Source organism: Cydia strobilella, chromosome 3 (genome assembly GCF_947568885.1).
Source record: "Cydia strobilella chromosome 3, ilCydStro3.1, whole genome shotgun sequence".
Lineage (NCBI taxonomy): Eukaryota > Metazoa > Arthropoda > Insecta > Lepidoptera > Tortricidae > Cydia > Cydia strobilella.
The window spans coordinates 11714745-11733692 of NC_086043.1; the positions used below are offsets into that span (position 1 = coordinate 11714745).

The following is an 18948-nucleotide window of genomic DNA, read 5'->3' on the forward strand; positions in this document are numbered from 1 at the left end:
GTGTTTATCACGAATATTAGTGAGTTATGGATGTACCTATATAAAAATATATTTATATATTTAAGTATGTAAATCGTCACAGAATAAATAATAGTATTATATATCGTTGCCTCGCACACATAGAACTAGCTTTGCGTAGTTTGGGGGTAGGTCGTTCAGGTCGTTCTGAGTAAGATAGACCCCAAATATGTATATAATCTACGACATATCCGACAGCGACTCGACTGCGAGCGACTGTCTCGAGGTGTTAGTCGGCTTATTACCATTTTCATAGGTTCAAACTTGTTTCTTTTATAACTGCGTCACTGTGTTTATGGAATATAATAAACCTTCATAAAAGTAGATATAAACGGTTTGTGGGGTCAAGTTAACATTATGCACTCCTTGTGTTAAAATGTGACACGGCGTTTGCTCATTTTGGGCTGCTATTCAAGGGATGCTGTTAACAACCTCTTTCAAAGACCGAGCATAATTTGGATCGGGGTCGCATTTCTATAGGATTTCTTTGAATGCACTGACATTTTAAGTTTGAATTGCACGTATTTTCACGAATAATATGAATAAAAAGCAACCATTTGACTGCTTCTAAAAGTTAGACCAGTTACATGAAATACATATGACAATGAGATTGGCAGGCATGGTAGGTCTATTTAGTTAGCTGTATTTATTTCACAATGATCATAGTAAATAATAATACACCAGAAAAATATTTTAATAAGCTCATTTTATACGTTACGTTATTTGAAAACAAAGGATATGATATCGTCGTCGATGAATAGTACCTGTCATAAATAGTTAAAAAAATAATGAGCCAAGACTAAAACACAATTAATATTATTATTATGCAAAACATATTCGAAGAAGTCGAAATGTGGGGATCGAAAATATGCGCAGTTGCGAACTCTCAATTCGTTAATCCTGCCATAGGTATTCAAATGAGTGCTTGTGATTTATTGAGTGGAACATTAACATTTTTATTATTTGTTATTCTTACACCTTTCGTTAGGGCCGGGAGCCACGCGGCCTCTGTCTCAGCGTACTCGTCCGTGAGACTGCAACACAAACCCCATGCGTCTTCAATGTGCATAAAAACTCTACAAAGATTGCATATTATCATAGTTTACATATAAATTTTACGCGAATTCATTCCGTATTCACTGCGCTTCAAAATTCGTCGATTATAATGATAATGCTTCCAATACACGAACGTCATGATGTACGGCCGTGAGAATCGCCGATTGATTTTCCGCGATCGCTTCTGATTGAACTTTGATGTTGTCGATATTCGAGATTCGTTTTGCATATTCGCAGCAGGCAATTATCGTGAGTATGGTAAGCATACATATGTTTAACTCGTCTGACTATTTTATATGTTGATTAAACACTAATTGTTTTTTTTTAAGTTCTAATAGTTAATATAAGTACCTTTGTATATAAATCGCTGACAGTCTTAGAAAAAAATCTTATCCTCGTTACGTTACGTTTTTATAACCTTTTACATACATATATAGACCAATTAATTTATTTTCTGATTGCGATTGTGATACATTCATTAATAAAATTGTTATTAACTTGTAAATAAATAATACTTTTTTGATATGACTAATGAATGCAAATAAATAAATAAATTAAAAACGAGTAATAATGTATAAATCGTATAAAATCAATTCTATGCCCTAACGATACACCGAAGAATATTAAACAAAACAGATTAGGAAATAGGTAAAAGTGTAATGTATATTAGTAGAAGGAACATTTTAAATAATAAATAAATTTACAATTTTCAATGCAAAAATAAATGCCAATTATAGATTGCGACATCGCAACAATAATTTAAGTTTGCTTCAACGTTTTGTCTGGCAGCCGAATACTACGAAATTAATGCATATGAAAAAAATTGTCATTTTAATCGTCTTTATTACTTCCCGTCTTTTGCTTCGCAAGTTAAAAAGTCAAATATGTAATATTTCCTGCAAACAAACATAATACATATTATTCATGCTTTAAGCAATTAAGATTCTGTTTACCGCAATAGTTTATGGGTATGCCTTTAGATATCAAGTCGGTCAATAGTATTGTAAATATAGGTTCCGGGAAAAATTTCTTTAGTATTTTATAGGTAGCACAACAGCACAACCAAAGAGTTTTTACTATAACTGTATGTTATAGTAAAAACCGGCCAAGTGCGAGTCGGGCTCGCGCACGAAGGGTTTCGTACCATTACGCAAAATAACGGCAAAAAAATTACGTTTGTTGTATGAGCCCCACTTAGTATTTTTTTATTTTTTTTTATGTGATATTCAGCAAACGAGCAGACGAGCCGCCTGATGGGAAGCAGTCATCGTCGCCCATGGACGTAAGCAACATCACAGGAGCCACTTAAGCATTGCCGACCCTTGAGAACCCTAAACACCCGCTTCTTGAAGAATCCCATGTCGTAGCACAAAGGAAATACCTCAGGAGGCAACTCATTCCACATTCTGCACGTTCTGGGAAGAAACGAGCGGGATGCCCGCTTATTCATGGTGTGCCATGTGTCTAAGTGAGGATGAGCTTTGCTCCTTTGGCGGGAGGTGCGGTGATAGAAACGAGACGATGGCACCAGATCAAAAAGTTCTTCGGAACATTCCCCATTGTACAGGCGGTAGAACATGCAAAGAGAGCCAACGTCTCTCCGAAGACTAAGAGCTGTTGTTGTTATAGCGGCAACAGAAATACATTATCTGTGAAAATATCAACTGTCTAGCTATCACGGTTCGTGAGATACAGCCTGATGACAGACGGACAGACAGACAGACAGCGGAGTCTTAGTAATAGGGTCCCGTTTTACCCTTTTGTTACGGAACCCTAAAAACTCTTTGGTTGTGTGTAACTGGCTACATTTAAAAAATAAAAAAAGGTTGCCGGCATTTGCCTATTATTTTCCTGTCCGCCAAAATGAGTAAATCTTAGGCAGAAATTCCTTGCATTTTGAAATTTCATTTCATTTCATTCTTATGACTACTAAATCAGCCGCAAAACAAAATTGGTTCAAGCGTTTTCAGTCCGGGAATGTTGATGTCACAGATGAAGCTCGTTCTGGCTGCCCCGCCCTATCAAAGCCTGACCAGTAAGATATGATCATTGTCAAGAGGGCGCTGTTGTTGTGCATGTATAGGGTGACAGACTGACAGTTCAGTATAGTATGAAAAAATTAGTTCCAGTGAAGTTCCGCAACATGGCGCGTGATCATATATTCCTGGTCAGGCTTTACGGATAAAGTCAATGCCATTTTTGAAAAAGTGGAGCAAGATCGGCATGTTAGTATTTACAATAATCAAAGCTAACGAGCTATATAGGTATTGACTCCAAAACAGATTAGACCCATTAAAAAAAGTCTGGGTGCTACACGAGCTCACTGAGAGAAACTTAATGAATGAACGTGTAAGACGCCAGACCACACGCATTTTTAGCCACTCGGTCAAAGTTGAAAGAGCTTGAATTGAGCGCCATATAGCGCTACCCTTGCACCTTCAGATTTCCACCTGTTACGGTCTATTCTGAATTCTTTAGGTTGACATCACGAGTTCACGGGAGGACAGTCAAGTTTTTTGAGCAGAAGTCCCAAATTTTTTACAGCAATGGGATAATGTCACTACCTACAATGGCAACAAGTTATCGAACAAAATGGCATATAATTCCATGTGGTTTAAGGTGAATAAACTATGTATATTAAAAAATGTTTTAAATTTCTATATAAAATACGAAAAAATAAACTTTTTCCCCGACCTTATCCATTGTAGTTCAAATGTCTAGCAAGGATGTCTATGGACTAATACATTTTAAAGTAAGATTAAATCTTGTGAATGAAATACTTCAGAGCAATGAAAATCAGCGTATCGTTTATATCCCTCCAAAGTATCTTGTTTTCATTTCATGAGCGTAATTTAGTTTCAGATTAATTACATTTCCTTGACACATATTTAATACAGTGAGAAACTAACACACTTACCTTTATTGCAGGGAATTCAGAGTTAAGACCGTAAACATGAAATCGATTATTATAAATACGATACAGCGTGTAAGTTATCAACGCGGCTCATCCGTAATTTGTAATGCTTTTCAAAGTAGCTATAGCCGCACCACACCTAAGATATATTATCTACTGCCGAAGCAATTTGTTCGTAGTTCGAGTAGTGATGTTACTAAGATTATAATGTTTAAAAGATAAGTTCAGTCAACCAATTTGATTCCTAGGCCACTATAGAACCTTGTCGCTTTAGCTACTAGATACATGACATATATTACTTTATAATAAGCACTGTCGTAGAAGATAAACAAATTAATGAATGGCATGGTTCTATGGAGGCCTAGGAATAAAATCGGTTGACTGTACGCACTAATAGCAAATATTTTTTCCCCTCACTAGCTCGGAAAGTTGTCTTTTATCCTTTAAAACAAGCGGGGAAAAACGCATTTTATCCATTAGTGGGGAAAGTAATTTGACCTTGGATGGAGCGTGTTTAAGTAGCTTGACAGATAACAAAACGTAAAACGCTCATAATAATGGTTCGTTCGATATTAATTATCATTAAACAAATTGTTTGAGAATCTATTAAAAAATACCAAATTTAGCTTTATTTAATGATTTTATGCCATAAACCTTAAAGTTCCATAAGAAATGTTTTTTAATAATGATGTTAAATATAATTTTGAACGCACAAGTTGAGTCGATGCAATTTCAAAACGCATCAATGACATTTCATACGTCAGAAATGTCAACATTGTCAACAAATTTTTTACTTAGAAACTTCTCGCGTAAAAATACAGAATTTCCAGAGTTTTTTGTTATAATATCGTAAAAAAATGAGTGATTCCAGTGATGAAGATGATCTAACGCCTGTGGATGTTGCACTTTCCTCGCTATAGTGAGGTGAAAAGTTTTGTGTTACACACGGGTGCAAATGTATTTTACTTCTCGTGTGTTGAAACACTCGCGGGTAAAATACAACTTTGCACCCTTGTATAACAAATAACTATTATTGACACTTTCGTACGGTAAACCTTTTTCATTGTCTGCCCTATACGACAGCACAGTACCTGATGGAAAAGCCGTTCAATATAAAATCAAGCTGGAAAGACGAATGGACAGCAAATCCACCCAGGGCTAATGTTTCAAACTATGACCCCACGCAAAAGCCATCTGGCTTTTCGGACTCTAGACAGGATTGGTGCCAGCTGAATAGGCTCAGAACCGGACATGGACTCTGCGGAGACTACATGTTTAAGTGTGGCTGGCGAAACTCACCGCCAGCCACACCGCGGTGCTGCGGTGCTGTGTGTGATTGCGGAGCTCCAGCGCAGCCTATTAAACACATAATCTACGACTGCCCCAAGAGGAAATATACCGGAGTTACCCTGGACCTGCTCTGCCCTGATGTGAACGCAGCCCGATGGGTGAAGAAGCTAGATGTTAAATTATAGTACCTACTCAATAAGCAATTAATTATTATATATGCGACCAGTTTATTATATGCCATACGATTAAATAAATAAATTGTAGATATAATCCCATCAAAAACATAAATGTGAAATGAGAGCCAAGTTCAATATTAAGAATAGGTATGCGGCGTTGTTGACTTCGCCGGAAAAATAATTGAGATCTATATGGGTGCCAAGTTCTAGTTGGCTTGGTATGTAATTAAAGTTGGGATATATTATATATCATTACTTTTTGTACAGAAATTATTGGTATTCATCATAGTTGATTTCGAAACTAATATTAATTTTTGCTACTACAAATTCGATAGGCGTAGGTAAATAAAAACTGTTTTTTTAGGATTCCGTACCTAAGGGTTAAAACGGGACCCTATTACTAAGACTCCGCTGTCTGTCTGTCCGTCTGTCACCAGGCTGTATCTCATGAACCGTGATAGCCAGACAGTTGAAGTTTTCACAGATGAGGTATTTCTGTTGCCGCTATAACAACAAACAGTAAAAACAGAATAAAATAAATATTTAAGTGGGGCTCCCATACAACAAAGGTGATTTTTTGCCGTTTTTTGCGTAATGGTACGGAACCCTTAGTGCGCGAGTCCGTATCTCAGTTTCGTAACCACACAATTGCCCAGCTGGATGCCAAATTTCATCTTGCTAAATAGGTCATCTGGAACTGGGTTAGGTTTTTGATGTTAGGTCAGTCAGTACATCAGTAAGTCAGTAAGTACATAAGTCAGTGAGAAAAATCCTGATTTTTAGATATGTATGTATCTTTATAACAGGTCACAGGTATAGCTCACTATATTCATGAAATTTGGTGTTCTAGTTAGGGTCTTAATAAATAAACCAAATTTCATATGTTTATGTTTAATAGATTTTGAGTTACGTAGTAGGGGTCAAAAGTGGCTCCAAATGGTTCGTGCAATATAACACACGGCCGCTGCGTCGCGGTTCTCTTCTTTTGAACTTGGCTTGACACGCTGCCGCGTGTCTAGATTTCTAACCAACAACTTTACACAGATCGACGTAGAGCCAAGCTAAGCGAAATAGTGCTAACGCTAAGTTAATTTCTCAAAGACACCAGTATTCTAAATAATTCTGCTAAGGCACTTACCAGCTGCCTATTAGGGCCTGTTTTGCATATTGTTTAGTATTTAGTATGAGTTCTACATTGACTGCTAAACGCAAGTAGTTAGTCATAGTTTTCAATTGTTTGGTTGAGTTAAATTTATTGCCCGTGTTATATAACAATGTATCGCTATATGCAGCATTTATGAAAAATAAAAATAAAACAAATTTACGAAATTAACTATGCCATTCAATTTCCTGAAATATACTTAGTATACCCTAAGTTAACGGAATTCAATAAAAACACTGTATGTATATACCCTGATATACATAGTTACCGAGTCTATAACCTATATACACACACGTTTGTGAGTGTATAGGTTATCGAGGTTCATAAGTAACATATCGATCTAGAAGTAGGACTCACGTCCAGACGTCAGTTAGTTTCCCATCCTTGTGTAGATCGTGCGCCTGCAGAGGCGGCAGCTTGTAGTACTCGGTGACGAGCGCCTGCGGCTGCTGGTCATCCACGGCCAGCACCGTCGAGGACGCCGCGCTCAGCGGGTGCTCCGCGCTCGAGTAGTACGCGCGCCACGACTCGCCGCTCAACTCCATCACCTCCTTGCGTCTCCTGTTCAAACATAATATAACCATTAGGGACTGTTATACTTCTATGTAGATATCCTACCTACCTACCTACCTACCTACCTACGAGTCATCATCAAAAGCACAATGCATATTCTAATTCCGTCTGCCGTATTACGTAATACAAATGGATTTTCATTCAGTCTATCGGATCATCGAGTAAACATAGCGTAAAATACCTGTACCCTGGCCTTTAGTTGTACGACGGGGCCGACTACAACTTGCGAACCAGTTATTAGGCGTGACCATTTTGGTACGGATACTGACCTCTGGTGGTTGGTGGGCACCAGCGGTCGTCCGTGTGACGCTTTGCGTGCTAATTGTTAAGTACACAGACGTGAGTCAGCAAGGCGAGTGTCCGGTTCAAAAGTAAACCAGTAGTGATCGGAACGGGACGCGAACGAGCGTGGGGGCGACGTCGACGTCTAATTCGGGTAGTTTTTTGCGAGGTATCGCGAAGCCGGGAGTACGTCACGGCGGCGGGTCACCTGGTGCCTCAACCTGATGTAGAACAGGTCCGTGCCACTTGCAGAACCGGAAGGATGCGAGGCAAATCCCTGCTCCCTCGCTAACCAGTTTAGGTCGTCTGACGTCACGCCCAGCGGTATCCGACGATGCAGACAAATAAATAAAAAATGTTGGAAGCACGCGTCGGACGGGTTTGACCGGATCGTAGCTCTACCTGATTCCTGTTCCTGGTCTCGTGTTGATATCATGGGATGACATCGCTTTTTTGTTTTTGGCCACTATCATTTTCGGAAATCCGTAGCTTTAAGGTTGCTTAGACCTATTTAGTACAACAAAATCAATGCCTAAATGAAATATTAAATGCATATTTGATAATATTCAATTCCTTTCTTTATCCAGTTGAACTAAACTAATAAGTCGTAACATCCAGTTGGTGTATCTGCACTTTAAACTCATTCATTAAAAGCGGTTTAAGCAAAGAACCTGTTCGTTTTTTACGCAGGTACCTACTGCTAATTATATAGATTATATACTCATATGGTGTGCATCAGAATTGCGTCGTTCATAATATGAATGAATGAGCTACGCTTGCCCAGTTAATCAATGCATTAAAGTATCTATTCCACAGAATGTCATATTAGTTTCAAGTAAGAATAGTATGTGCGAATTCGATCAGAAAACTGGAAAAGCCAGCTTCTGGCATTTAACCAGCCGAAGCGTGAGTCATTTGACGAGTTAACTGGCAGGCGGCGCGGGGCCGCGGCGCGGGTGCAGCACGTGAATGAGATTCCGGTAGGTGCGCACGTAAAAATCGTGCAACGAATCTAACAGGTTTGCTGGGGTCCTTGCGAGGCCACCGGGACTGGTCTAACCTGCCCTGAGCACCTCAGCCACGAATTTCCGAACGTTTCCTATCGTATCGTACACATTACACATCGAGTTCAAGTATACATCCGAGTTTGTTTATAGAGGTTAAACTTTATAAAATGTACTGATTCTGTATTTAAATATCTGGGGTACCAAGTCACCGCTTACGTAATCAGGTTGACAAAGCTTTTGTTGACTCTCATGTCTATAAATAATTAATTGATGTCTTTTCTTTTCTGTCGATTGTTCGAGCCATTTAAATCTTTCGCAAGTCGCCAACTCCTTCTCTGTGTGTTTGGTATTGAATGGAGCGATTAGAAAGTATAGCGCACAGCTGTCACGACGACGTGACGTATGCAAGAGCGGAACGGATGGCTCAGAGCGTAGGGTTGAAGGAGACTTGTTCAAACAAAAGATTCGACACGGCCGTTTTTTACACGACCGTTACTCAGAAAACATATAGGTATCCTTGATGTGTACCTACGACACAACGGCTGATTATGTGTAACGTAAGCGAAGCTTTGTTATAGTGGTCGACATTGCACAAGAACTTGAACTCATTTATTTTAGAAATTTCGTAAATCGGGTAAGTACTTAGTTGGATTTAGGCAACTTAGTTAGCTATGAAAATTTCTTACTTTGGGGTTTACTGGAAATCTTCTGAATTACATTAAGAAGTGACAGTCATAAGTAGTAAGTAAATGAATTTTAAGGATAACTGATTAAGAGGGCAAGCGAGGCGCACGCGGCGAGTCTGTTCGGCGACGGCGACGGCCAGTTTCGAAAGGCAGCGCTCCGCCACGTCCACGTCCGGTGTCGCCTCCAACTATCGATCATTCGGTTCGTTAATAAATAACACGTTGGCGTCTCTTGCCGCTTATCTTAGCTGCGCGGGCATGTGGAAAAATTCGGTGTCGGTGTCGTAACGGAGCGGCATACATGTCTCATAGGGCTGCGTGCGCCCGCCTGCCGTGTGTGCTCTCCGGTCGTTGCCTTGCGCCTGCATTGCTTTATTACTAATCTCTTAATTAAAACTCGAACACCATCCACCAAGCGGAATACTTTGATCTTTTTATTAATTATAAACCATCGTGGTCTACATTATACTTCTGCACTTACGCACAGGATCCGCAAACATCGTCGATTTAGGTCTCCATTAAAGTTATATGTTATATATGTTTATATATTTGTTCACTTACCATCTATTATGAGGTACATTTATAAAAATTATAGACGAGGACTACTCATCGCTTGTAATAAACGGGAAATACGAGATCCGTATATCTCGTGAATGGCCATTCATATAGTAGGTATAATAAGGAGAACTTTCACGTGGCGTAAATCGGTTTAACCCGTCTCATATGCAATAACCTCATGTACGGTACGAGTATCTGGATATATCTATAAACGTTAGTCGTGCATTGCAGTGTACTATTTTAAATCATGGTTAAGCGACGGAACCGCCTTCACCTCGGTCACCCGGCAGACGGCGCAGCAAGTGTAGTAAGTTCAGGGGAAAGTGCAGGGAGTGCCGCACTACACGTATGTTTTATCATCAGTGATAAGAGAAACTGCTATCAATCCCCGACAACTTGTTACGAAGAACTAACATTTAAACTGCTTCCAACTTTAACATCTAATAACCGTAGGTAAGCTTTATTATACCGGATCTCATATTATTATAATGCGATAAAAATGTATGATACATTATAATTATTACAGCAAAAGCGTCAGCTTGACGTATTTAATCACTACCTTACCGTTTAGAGTAGATAGACTTCGAGCCATAAAAGGTACGTTTAAGTACTTACATCGGTAATAGTACTTTTCGATGCTAGTGCGGAAAGTATGTCATTTCCGCACGTGTATCGAAATCGCACGACGTTTTTTAATACAGTTGCGAAAAAACACGCAACATGATAAGAAACACAACAAGTAAGGAACTTTCGCAATAAAAATTATTGACATTATGAAGAGGTGTTTTTTTTAGCTTTTATTCGACGTATGGATTTTGTATTGTTATTGAACCCACTTCAATGAGTTTTTTTTTTCAAATGCATGTTCTTTAAGACAGAAACAATTGTAAATATAAAACATTGTACTACATATTATTACCTAAGTATCGTTATTTACGATTACTTGTGTATCGTATATCTATAAAAACAATATAGAATGTTGCCTTCACATGTTTTATTGGTAAAAGGCAGTCATTTAGTAACTTAAAAACTTAAAATTTGCTTGCAGTAAGAAAAAACGCCTCTTCTTTGACAGGCGTTCCGTTCCATTCAGACAATATTAAAAAATAAACGTGCTATAATGATGAAGAGGTAAGTAATAAAATATGATTTGATGTATATATTTTTCGTATTCTTACATTAACAGTAGGTTTTTCTGTTGATTACGACGTTTAAAGGAAACTAATATTAACACTCATCAATAAGTAGTCATGAATTGGCACAAGTATAAATTGAAAAAAATTGGAAAACTAAACAGCACTAGTTCGCGTAAACCAACGTTCCGCACGCTAAACAGCTACGTCAAGTAGCACTTTTCGAGCAACTGTATTAAAATAGTTATTTACGATACAAGTGCGGAAAAGAGGAAATTCGAAACTAGTGGCGATAAATTAAAACACGACCGCAGGGAGTGTATTAAATCGACACGAGCTGCGAATTACCTTTTCGCACGTGTATCGTACGTTTTACAGTACATATGGCCCTTTAAACTTTCGACATATGCACGAAAAGTGCTCATTCCCGCACTAGTGCGAAAAAGTAGCACCATATGTACTGTAATAGAAGTTCTTGCTGTTTTGAGACATTTAATTACAAGTAATTGGACTAGCGTGCTGCAAGGCCCCTAGGCCCTACGTAACGGCAAAAATATCGCCAGCTATGTTTTAAATATGAGATAAATTAATTTTTTGAGATGATTTTGTGTCAGAATAAGGCTAACAATTGTTGAAACATATTATTGAAACGAGACACCTTATTTAAAGACAGTAGTGGTTATTTCGTTAAACATTGTGAGCCAAGATTAAAAAAATCGGGATTCATCAATTATTTTTTATTTTAGTAGATAATCAGTGTTAGGTACCAGTGCTATGTGGTAGTAGTAGGTGTCAGTGCTATGTTACGTAGCTACGCTGTTTTTGAATTACCACTATTATAATAACTGTCACTGGAGCTGGCTATTGTCTTTAATTTAACGAGTACATAATTATATTGTACAACATTAAGAGTAAGACTAGGTCCAGTAATCTCCACACACTTGACGGTTATAATATAAATTCGTATAGATTAGTGTGGAATAATTTATATTATAATTTATTTAATATTATGAAATAAATAAATCTCAATCCTACCTACTTAATATTCTTAAATATTAAACGGCGTGCTAGTAAGTACCTTACTAAAAAATTAACGAAGATGATAGATTTGGTGCCTTAGTAAATATACACCTCTTGATAGTTCAAGTACTTCCTCTACCTGATTATAGCCCTTTATTAATACACTATAGGTACTCTAGTTTGTTTCTTAATAGGCAACTATTAGACTACTGGGTATAATTTGTTAATACGGGCCATCATGTGTCGTAGTAATAATCACCTTATTCCTAAATATTACACAACTACGTAACGTAACTGCTAACACCTTATCCCTAAATATTACCTATACACAACTATGTCACTGCTCAAATGAGCAAGTGTTGAAACAGTGAAATGTATTAATTATTAATGCTCTAGCAATAAGGCATTTTCGTATTCCCACATTAAGCCTAACGATCCAACTGGAATGCAGAGTTGCTGCATTTCGTCAATTAAAGAATTCGCTGGATCGGATTGTGGCAGCGCTGAACGCGCTGATACAGAGCTACAAAAAACGCATTCCTCATACCAACCAGTATAAATAAATAAGGGATGAGTACCCAGCAGCCAGCAGACAAGCGCTAGCTAACTGAACGAGGAGCATTTTCGACAAACCTCTTTTTGCACTGTGACGAGGAACGCATATGCGATGATTCATTTACGGAGTTCTTTACCGTACAAGTATGGCTAACATTATTACTTCTGTTTTCTTAGCAGCATCATGCGCGCTCGACAAGAAATGTTTTCTCGGAAATATGCGCCCACGCAGATTAAAGATGGAAACACAACATGGGCACTAAATAAGTCATGTCTCCTGTCTGCGTAACTAGTAGCGCTCGAGTAATCTGAAAATTTAATGGCGGTAAATAATTACACTTAGTTTAGCAGATGCTTTCAATTAATAGCTAACTCAAAACGGTTCTACCAAAGATAGACATCACACGTAATAGATGGATGGATGGATGTAAGGAAAAAACGTGCCTCGAAAATCACGAAAATTTGATTCTCGATCAGATGGCGCCACTACCTTTGGCCTACTCTCGTATAGAGGGCGTTGGCGGTTTCGTTTGTTATTTAACAATTTTAACGCATATCACTGAATGAACATGGGTCAAAATCATATAAAAATAATTAATGCAAATAAAAATAAATCATTTATCCATATTTAAATACATTTTATCGTATTTTTAAAATCTTCATTTTTAGTTTTAAAGTGTGTAGTCTGGCAGTGAATTTACTGTGGTTACAAAATTTACTATGACAGTACCGCTCTATCCTATTATATCCTCTTTGGTTCTACTATATTGTATTATTTTCGTTCGCTCTATGCCCCATTTATACCATCAGTAACTTTACTGTATATGTATATCGTACCCATCACTGCTCCTAAAGAAAGGGGTGTCATTGATATTTCATTGTTCGATAAAGAGCCTTTTTATTATCTTTAACGCTTACTGCTATAAACATTACTTGTCTCTCGTAATTTATTATCTTACCCATACAATTTTAACGATACCTTATTTTATGGGTTATTTACACATTTAGCTCAATAAAAATATGATTTTAACGTTATAGATATTTGATAACTGTATAAAGTTTAAAAATTGACATTTTGTGTGAAATGCCATGGAAGTCGAGAACGTTCATTGTTTTTTTTTTTTACGAAACCGTTGGATGACCGTTGAGTGACAGCGGCCGGAGGTGACGTTGACGCGAGCTCATTCAATATGTTCGGAACGTTAACTTGCGTTTATATGAAGTGCCCTTTGTATTGTAGTCGGTGGGATAGCTGGCCAAGACCGCGGACCGTCATTCAAATCGAGGCATCAGAACCGTAACTTAATTTTTAACAACACAATAAAATTTACACAATATGAAGTATTAAAAATTGGCCAAAAGCATGTCGGGCCATGCTCAGTGTAGGGTTCCTTAGTTACCCGTTTGTCACAATAGGCTGCCTTGAACGGGGGTTATATTACGGAAAAAAACAGCAAAAAAATCACGTTCGTTGTATGGGAGCCCCATTTAAATATTTATATTATTCTGTTTTTAGTATTTGTTGTTATAGCGGCAACAGAAATACATCTTCTGTGAAAATTTCAACTGTCTAGCTATCACGGTTCATGAGATACAGCCTGGTGACAGACAGACAGACAGACGGATAGACGGACGGACGGACGGACAGCAGAGTCTTAGTAATAGGGTCCCGTTTTTACCCAAAGGTACGGAACCCTAAAAATGAGCACCAATCATAGCGATATCGTCGCTTAATTTAACGATTTCGTCACGAAATGTTTCTTAATGCTGTTTCCATTTTAGTTTTTGTTTTTATTAAATAAACATGTAACACGATAATTTCCGCACTTAATCTGCTAACGTAAACATTGGGCAATGCGGAAAAGAAGGTTGCATTAAAGGTCGTCCGACGTAGAAACGACATTGTACCTACTAGCCTTCATCTTCGGTTGCTCTTAAAGAAAATTTGAGGCAAAAAATATTATTTTTAATACAGTTGCTCAAAAAGTGCTACTTTTCGTGGCTGTTTAGCGTGCGGAAAGTTGGTTTTCGCGAACTAGTGCTTTTTACTTTTCAATTTTTTTTAAATTTTTACTTGTTCCAATTCATGACTACTTATTGATGAGTGTTAATATTAGTTTCCTTTAAACGTCGTAATCAACATAAAAACCTACTGTTAATGTAAGAATACGAAAAATATGCATATTTCATATTTTATTACTTACCTCTTCATCATTATAAGTATTATAACACGTTTATTTTTTTATGTTGAAAAACCGTTCTTAATAAGTTGTCTGAATGGAACGGAACGCTTGTCAAAGAAGAGGCGTATTTTCTTACTGCAAGAATGTTTTAAGTTTCCAAAGGCAACATTCGATATTGTTTTTATAAATATACGATACACAAATAATCGTAAATAATGATATTTAGGTAATAATAGTACAATGTTTTAATATTTACAATTGTTTCTGTCTTATAGAACATGCATTTGAAAAAAAAAACTTTCATTGAAGTGGGTTCAATAAAAAATTATTCTAGTCGAATAAAAGCTAGAAAAACACCTCTTCATAATGTCAATGTCAATGATGTCACAGAATTAATAATATAAAAGTTTCGAATTCCATTCCTTACTTGTTGCTTTTCTTATTTTTTCGCAACTGTATTAAAAAACGTCGTTCGATACACGTGCGAAAATGACATTCTTCACTCGTCCTGAGTCTTGCCACTCGCCTACGGCTCGTAGCGAGATATCTCGGTACTCGTGAAGTAATGACGTACTTTCCGCACTAGCATCGAAATGTACTGCCGGAAATGCTGAATGTACTGCTGTAATGTGGTTGCCGACCACAGGGTCCCCAAGTGAGCGCTAGGTAGGTGTTGATGAAATATATTGGCTTCACGAAGGGCATATTCCTACCAGATAATTGAGGAGTGTCTATTCAAAAGGGCTTATTTTTGTATGGTGTTCATAGAGAAATAAGTTCTTTTGAAAACACTCCTCAATTGTTCTAATGAGCTATTTAAACGTATCACATAAATCAGACTACATTCCGGTCAATTCGAACAACGTGATAATTACTAGACACGAGAACAATACGAGATCTAATAGATACGTTATAGATTAGTTCTCAACTAGTTATCTTTTGCAGTTCGATTCGAGAAACCAATTATTGTCATTTCACGCTACAATTATTGTGACGTTTTGATATCCATTGGATGTCTTAGTAATATCTTAAGCAAATCTTAAAGAGATCGTTCAAGAGGACATTCGGAATCGCGGAAATGTCAAATTTAACATGAGTTTCTTAAATATCTCGTTATCATTACGAAATCATATCTAGTTTATAGATTTCATATCTAGTGGATATCTAGTTGATACCTAGATCATTGTTCGAATTGGCCCGATAGTCAAGACGAACAACTTCGTTTTTCCGATGAACCGATTTTCGTTTAGTTTTTTTTTGTCATAGATAATTTTATCCCGAGTGTTCTTAGCTATGTTTAATGAAAATCTGTTCAGCCGTTAAAAGATCATCAGCTCTTTTCTAGTTGATGAGGGGATCTGGCTACCTTCCATATGTCCTATCGATTCGAAATTTGATACCGTGTTACTTCAATGATATTGAAAGAACATGGTAAGGTAAAGTACCTAACTAAGTTACCTACTTTAAAAAAGACAAAATAAAAGTAAAATCAAAAAAATTAAAAACCCCACGACACAAAAAATGAACTCTAAAAACTAATAAATAATATTTTAAACCAAATAGGTTACGCTACCGTACGGTATTAATTAATTAGCTGTTGTTGGAAAAATACTTATAAACTTCAGCGGTCCCCCGACGACGCGACGACGCTTGGAAAATAAAAATATTTTAACTTACATAATATATGTGACAATAATAATTAGAATAGGTTTAAAATATTATTTGCTAGTTTTTAGAGTTTGTTTTTTGTGTCTGTTATATTTTGGAGCCAAATAAAACTGTAAATTAATTAATTACGGTTTATTAATAGCTATATACACATGCGTTCCGTTACATATGGTTTGAATGACAGTTCATGTCTCAGTGTTGCCACTGTAAACTCTGTGACAGGTTATTACAGTGTCGAAGGGTTTTTCCAGTTTAGTTTGTCATATATGATGTCAGGTGTCATATGAACAAAAGTACAATTAAAGCATAATAAAAGCATTTCATAGCATGGTTGTTTTTTATAAATAAAAAATAAATAAATAAAAATCATTTACTTTAGGTCTTAAAACCTATATTACATCACATTACAAAATATAAAAATAAAAATGAAAAAATATAAAATTAACATTGATAAAAATTAAAAATTATAATACATTAACAGTCAAACACAATTTCAATTTTTAATTATATATATCGTTGCCTGAGTACTTGGGTACCTATAACACAAGTCTTCTTGAGCTTACTGTGGGGTTAAGTCAATTTGTGTAGAAATGTTTATAATATTTATTATTCTAGCCATACCTACCCTTATTTAATGGCGCCATCCATTTTTAGGATTTTAAAACCTTTTTTAATGGCTCAAAATAGTTTGTTTATGCTTTACATCTACTTTTAGGACTATAATTGCGGCCAGCCAAGTCCATTTTTGCCTTTTGAAATTATTAATAACCAGTTGCTGGCAGTTTTCGTACACAAATAAAAATAGTTAATTTGCTAAAATTTAAAAATAATAATAAATGTCTTCTACAACATAGATGATTCTCGCGGCGTTGTATAGGTATCATGGAAACAAGAAATAAGGAAATATTAATATAATTTATTTTTTAATTACTATATTACAAAAAAAACAACACAAATCAATGTATTGTTGTTTAGATTATGTAACTTAACTAAATAAATAAAGTGTATTACAGTTTCGTGGTTATAAGATAAGTGGCAGACTAAGTTATTACACTAATCGTCTTAGCACACGGAACACGGCGGACAAATGTTTCGGTTTCACCACAAATCATAATGAAATATTTAATCGATGTTGCTTGCACGTATTAGGCGCGCTTAAAAGTGTCTTATTAGAAGAGTTACGAGCTTAAAGAGAAGAGACGCCCGCGGTGTTCGCCCTACGTACGAGCTACGATAAATGCATCATTTCCGTTTACATTGACTTTTCTAATTTGAATGGCCGTGTGTGGTCCATTTTCAGTGAGTTAAGGCGTTACCTAATAGGTTACTATATAACAGCAATCCTTATAAATCAGACACAACTGTTATAGTTGTGTCTGATTTATAAGGATTGCTATAATCGCGGGCGGAAGTAAATGTAATGTTCCTATTTGTATTTTTTTTATTTAATGTTAAAACGAAGGCAGCAACGGATTTCTTTTTAATTAATTAGACCACACCTTAATGCGATTACGAGAACAAAAAATCCTTGCTCAAGTTATTTTGACCCGACTACGTTATACTCCCGTAGACAAAGATTGAGTGAGTTCTATGGCTGATTAAACCACTCACGTTTCAATGGTAATGTTAATGCTCTCAATTGTGTGCTAAACGCGATACTAAACAGAGTCCTGAACAATGAGATGATGCTGTATAAATTTTATAGGCATCCGAATAAAAGCTTATGAACAGATTTGCAATTCTTTAGAACGAAATTTAAAACGTTGATACGTTATAGTTTTGGATGAATTTGGCGTCTTTCAGTTAACAAGCATGAAGGTATAAATTAGAAGGATGTCGCCCGCGCGGCGCACAATGCGCGGCTCGGCGCGGTTTCGCATTGTGGCGTGCGAATTAAAACAGGTTGCGCTGGCAGGTATCTATACACTGTGATTTATGCCCGATTATGCTATACTCCTGCGACTATAATTAAATCTCGGTGCCATTATACCCAAAAGATCTGCGACACTGCGCTGTGCCCACGGATCTACGCGAGCTTGATTTACTACCCTCAGCTGTTGTAGTACATTGTCTAATTTGACATCTCATTAAAATAAATGGAATACCAATTATTTTTAGATTTAAGCATGAAAAGTTGTTCAACGAAAGAAATAATGAATTTGCCATTATTTCAATAATATTTGCTTCCCTAGATTCTATTACGGAGCTGCTTCAATAAGAGACTAAAAAGTCTGCACTCAAGCACATACAAATACAAATACAGCGATATAGCTACAGACACACAATTCAATAAGCGTGTGTTTAAAAGATCCAATTGAATACGAATATTTGTCGTTTAAGATAAATTATCTGAAACCGCTTTAAGAAAAAATAGCAATAAGCTGTACAAGCGAGGTGTTGCTGTAAGCTGTACAACGTCTCGAGTGTCTCGACTCCGACAACTTTTTAAGTGTACACAACTTGCAAACAACTCATCAAACTGACAATTGTGAGAACGCGATCAATTATACCACAATGTTTTGTAAATATAGTAACTGTCCACAATAAATACAGTAAGAATTAAACGAGGAGGAACGTTTTCATTATCGGACCGCTGCAGTTAAAATAGTGCGTATGTCAATCATTTCTCGGAGCCATCCTGGTCAGCGGCGCGGCGAGCCTGGCAGG

General features: G+C 36.8%; 1 protein-coding gene across 3 annotated transcripts in view; it reads right to left on the reverse strand.

Annotated features, from left to right (window-relative positions):
- LOC134755894 (protein grainyhead) overlaps nucleotides 1-18948 on the reverse strand; it is a 182150-nt gene that overhangs the window by 63220 nt on the left and 99982 nt on the right. For all 3 annotated transcript variants that reach the window (XM_063692542.1, XM_063692541.1, XM_063692540.1), the window contains exon 3: nucleotides 6974-7177. In XM_063692542.1, the coding sequence (XP_063548612.1) occupies nucleotides 6974-7177 (204 nt within the window). The remainder of the gene's footprint in view (nucleotides 1-6973; nucleotides 7178-18948) is intronic.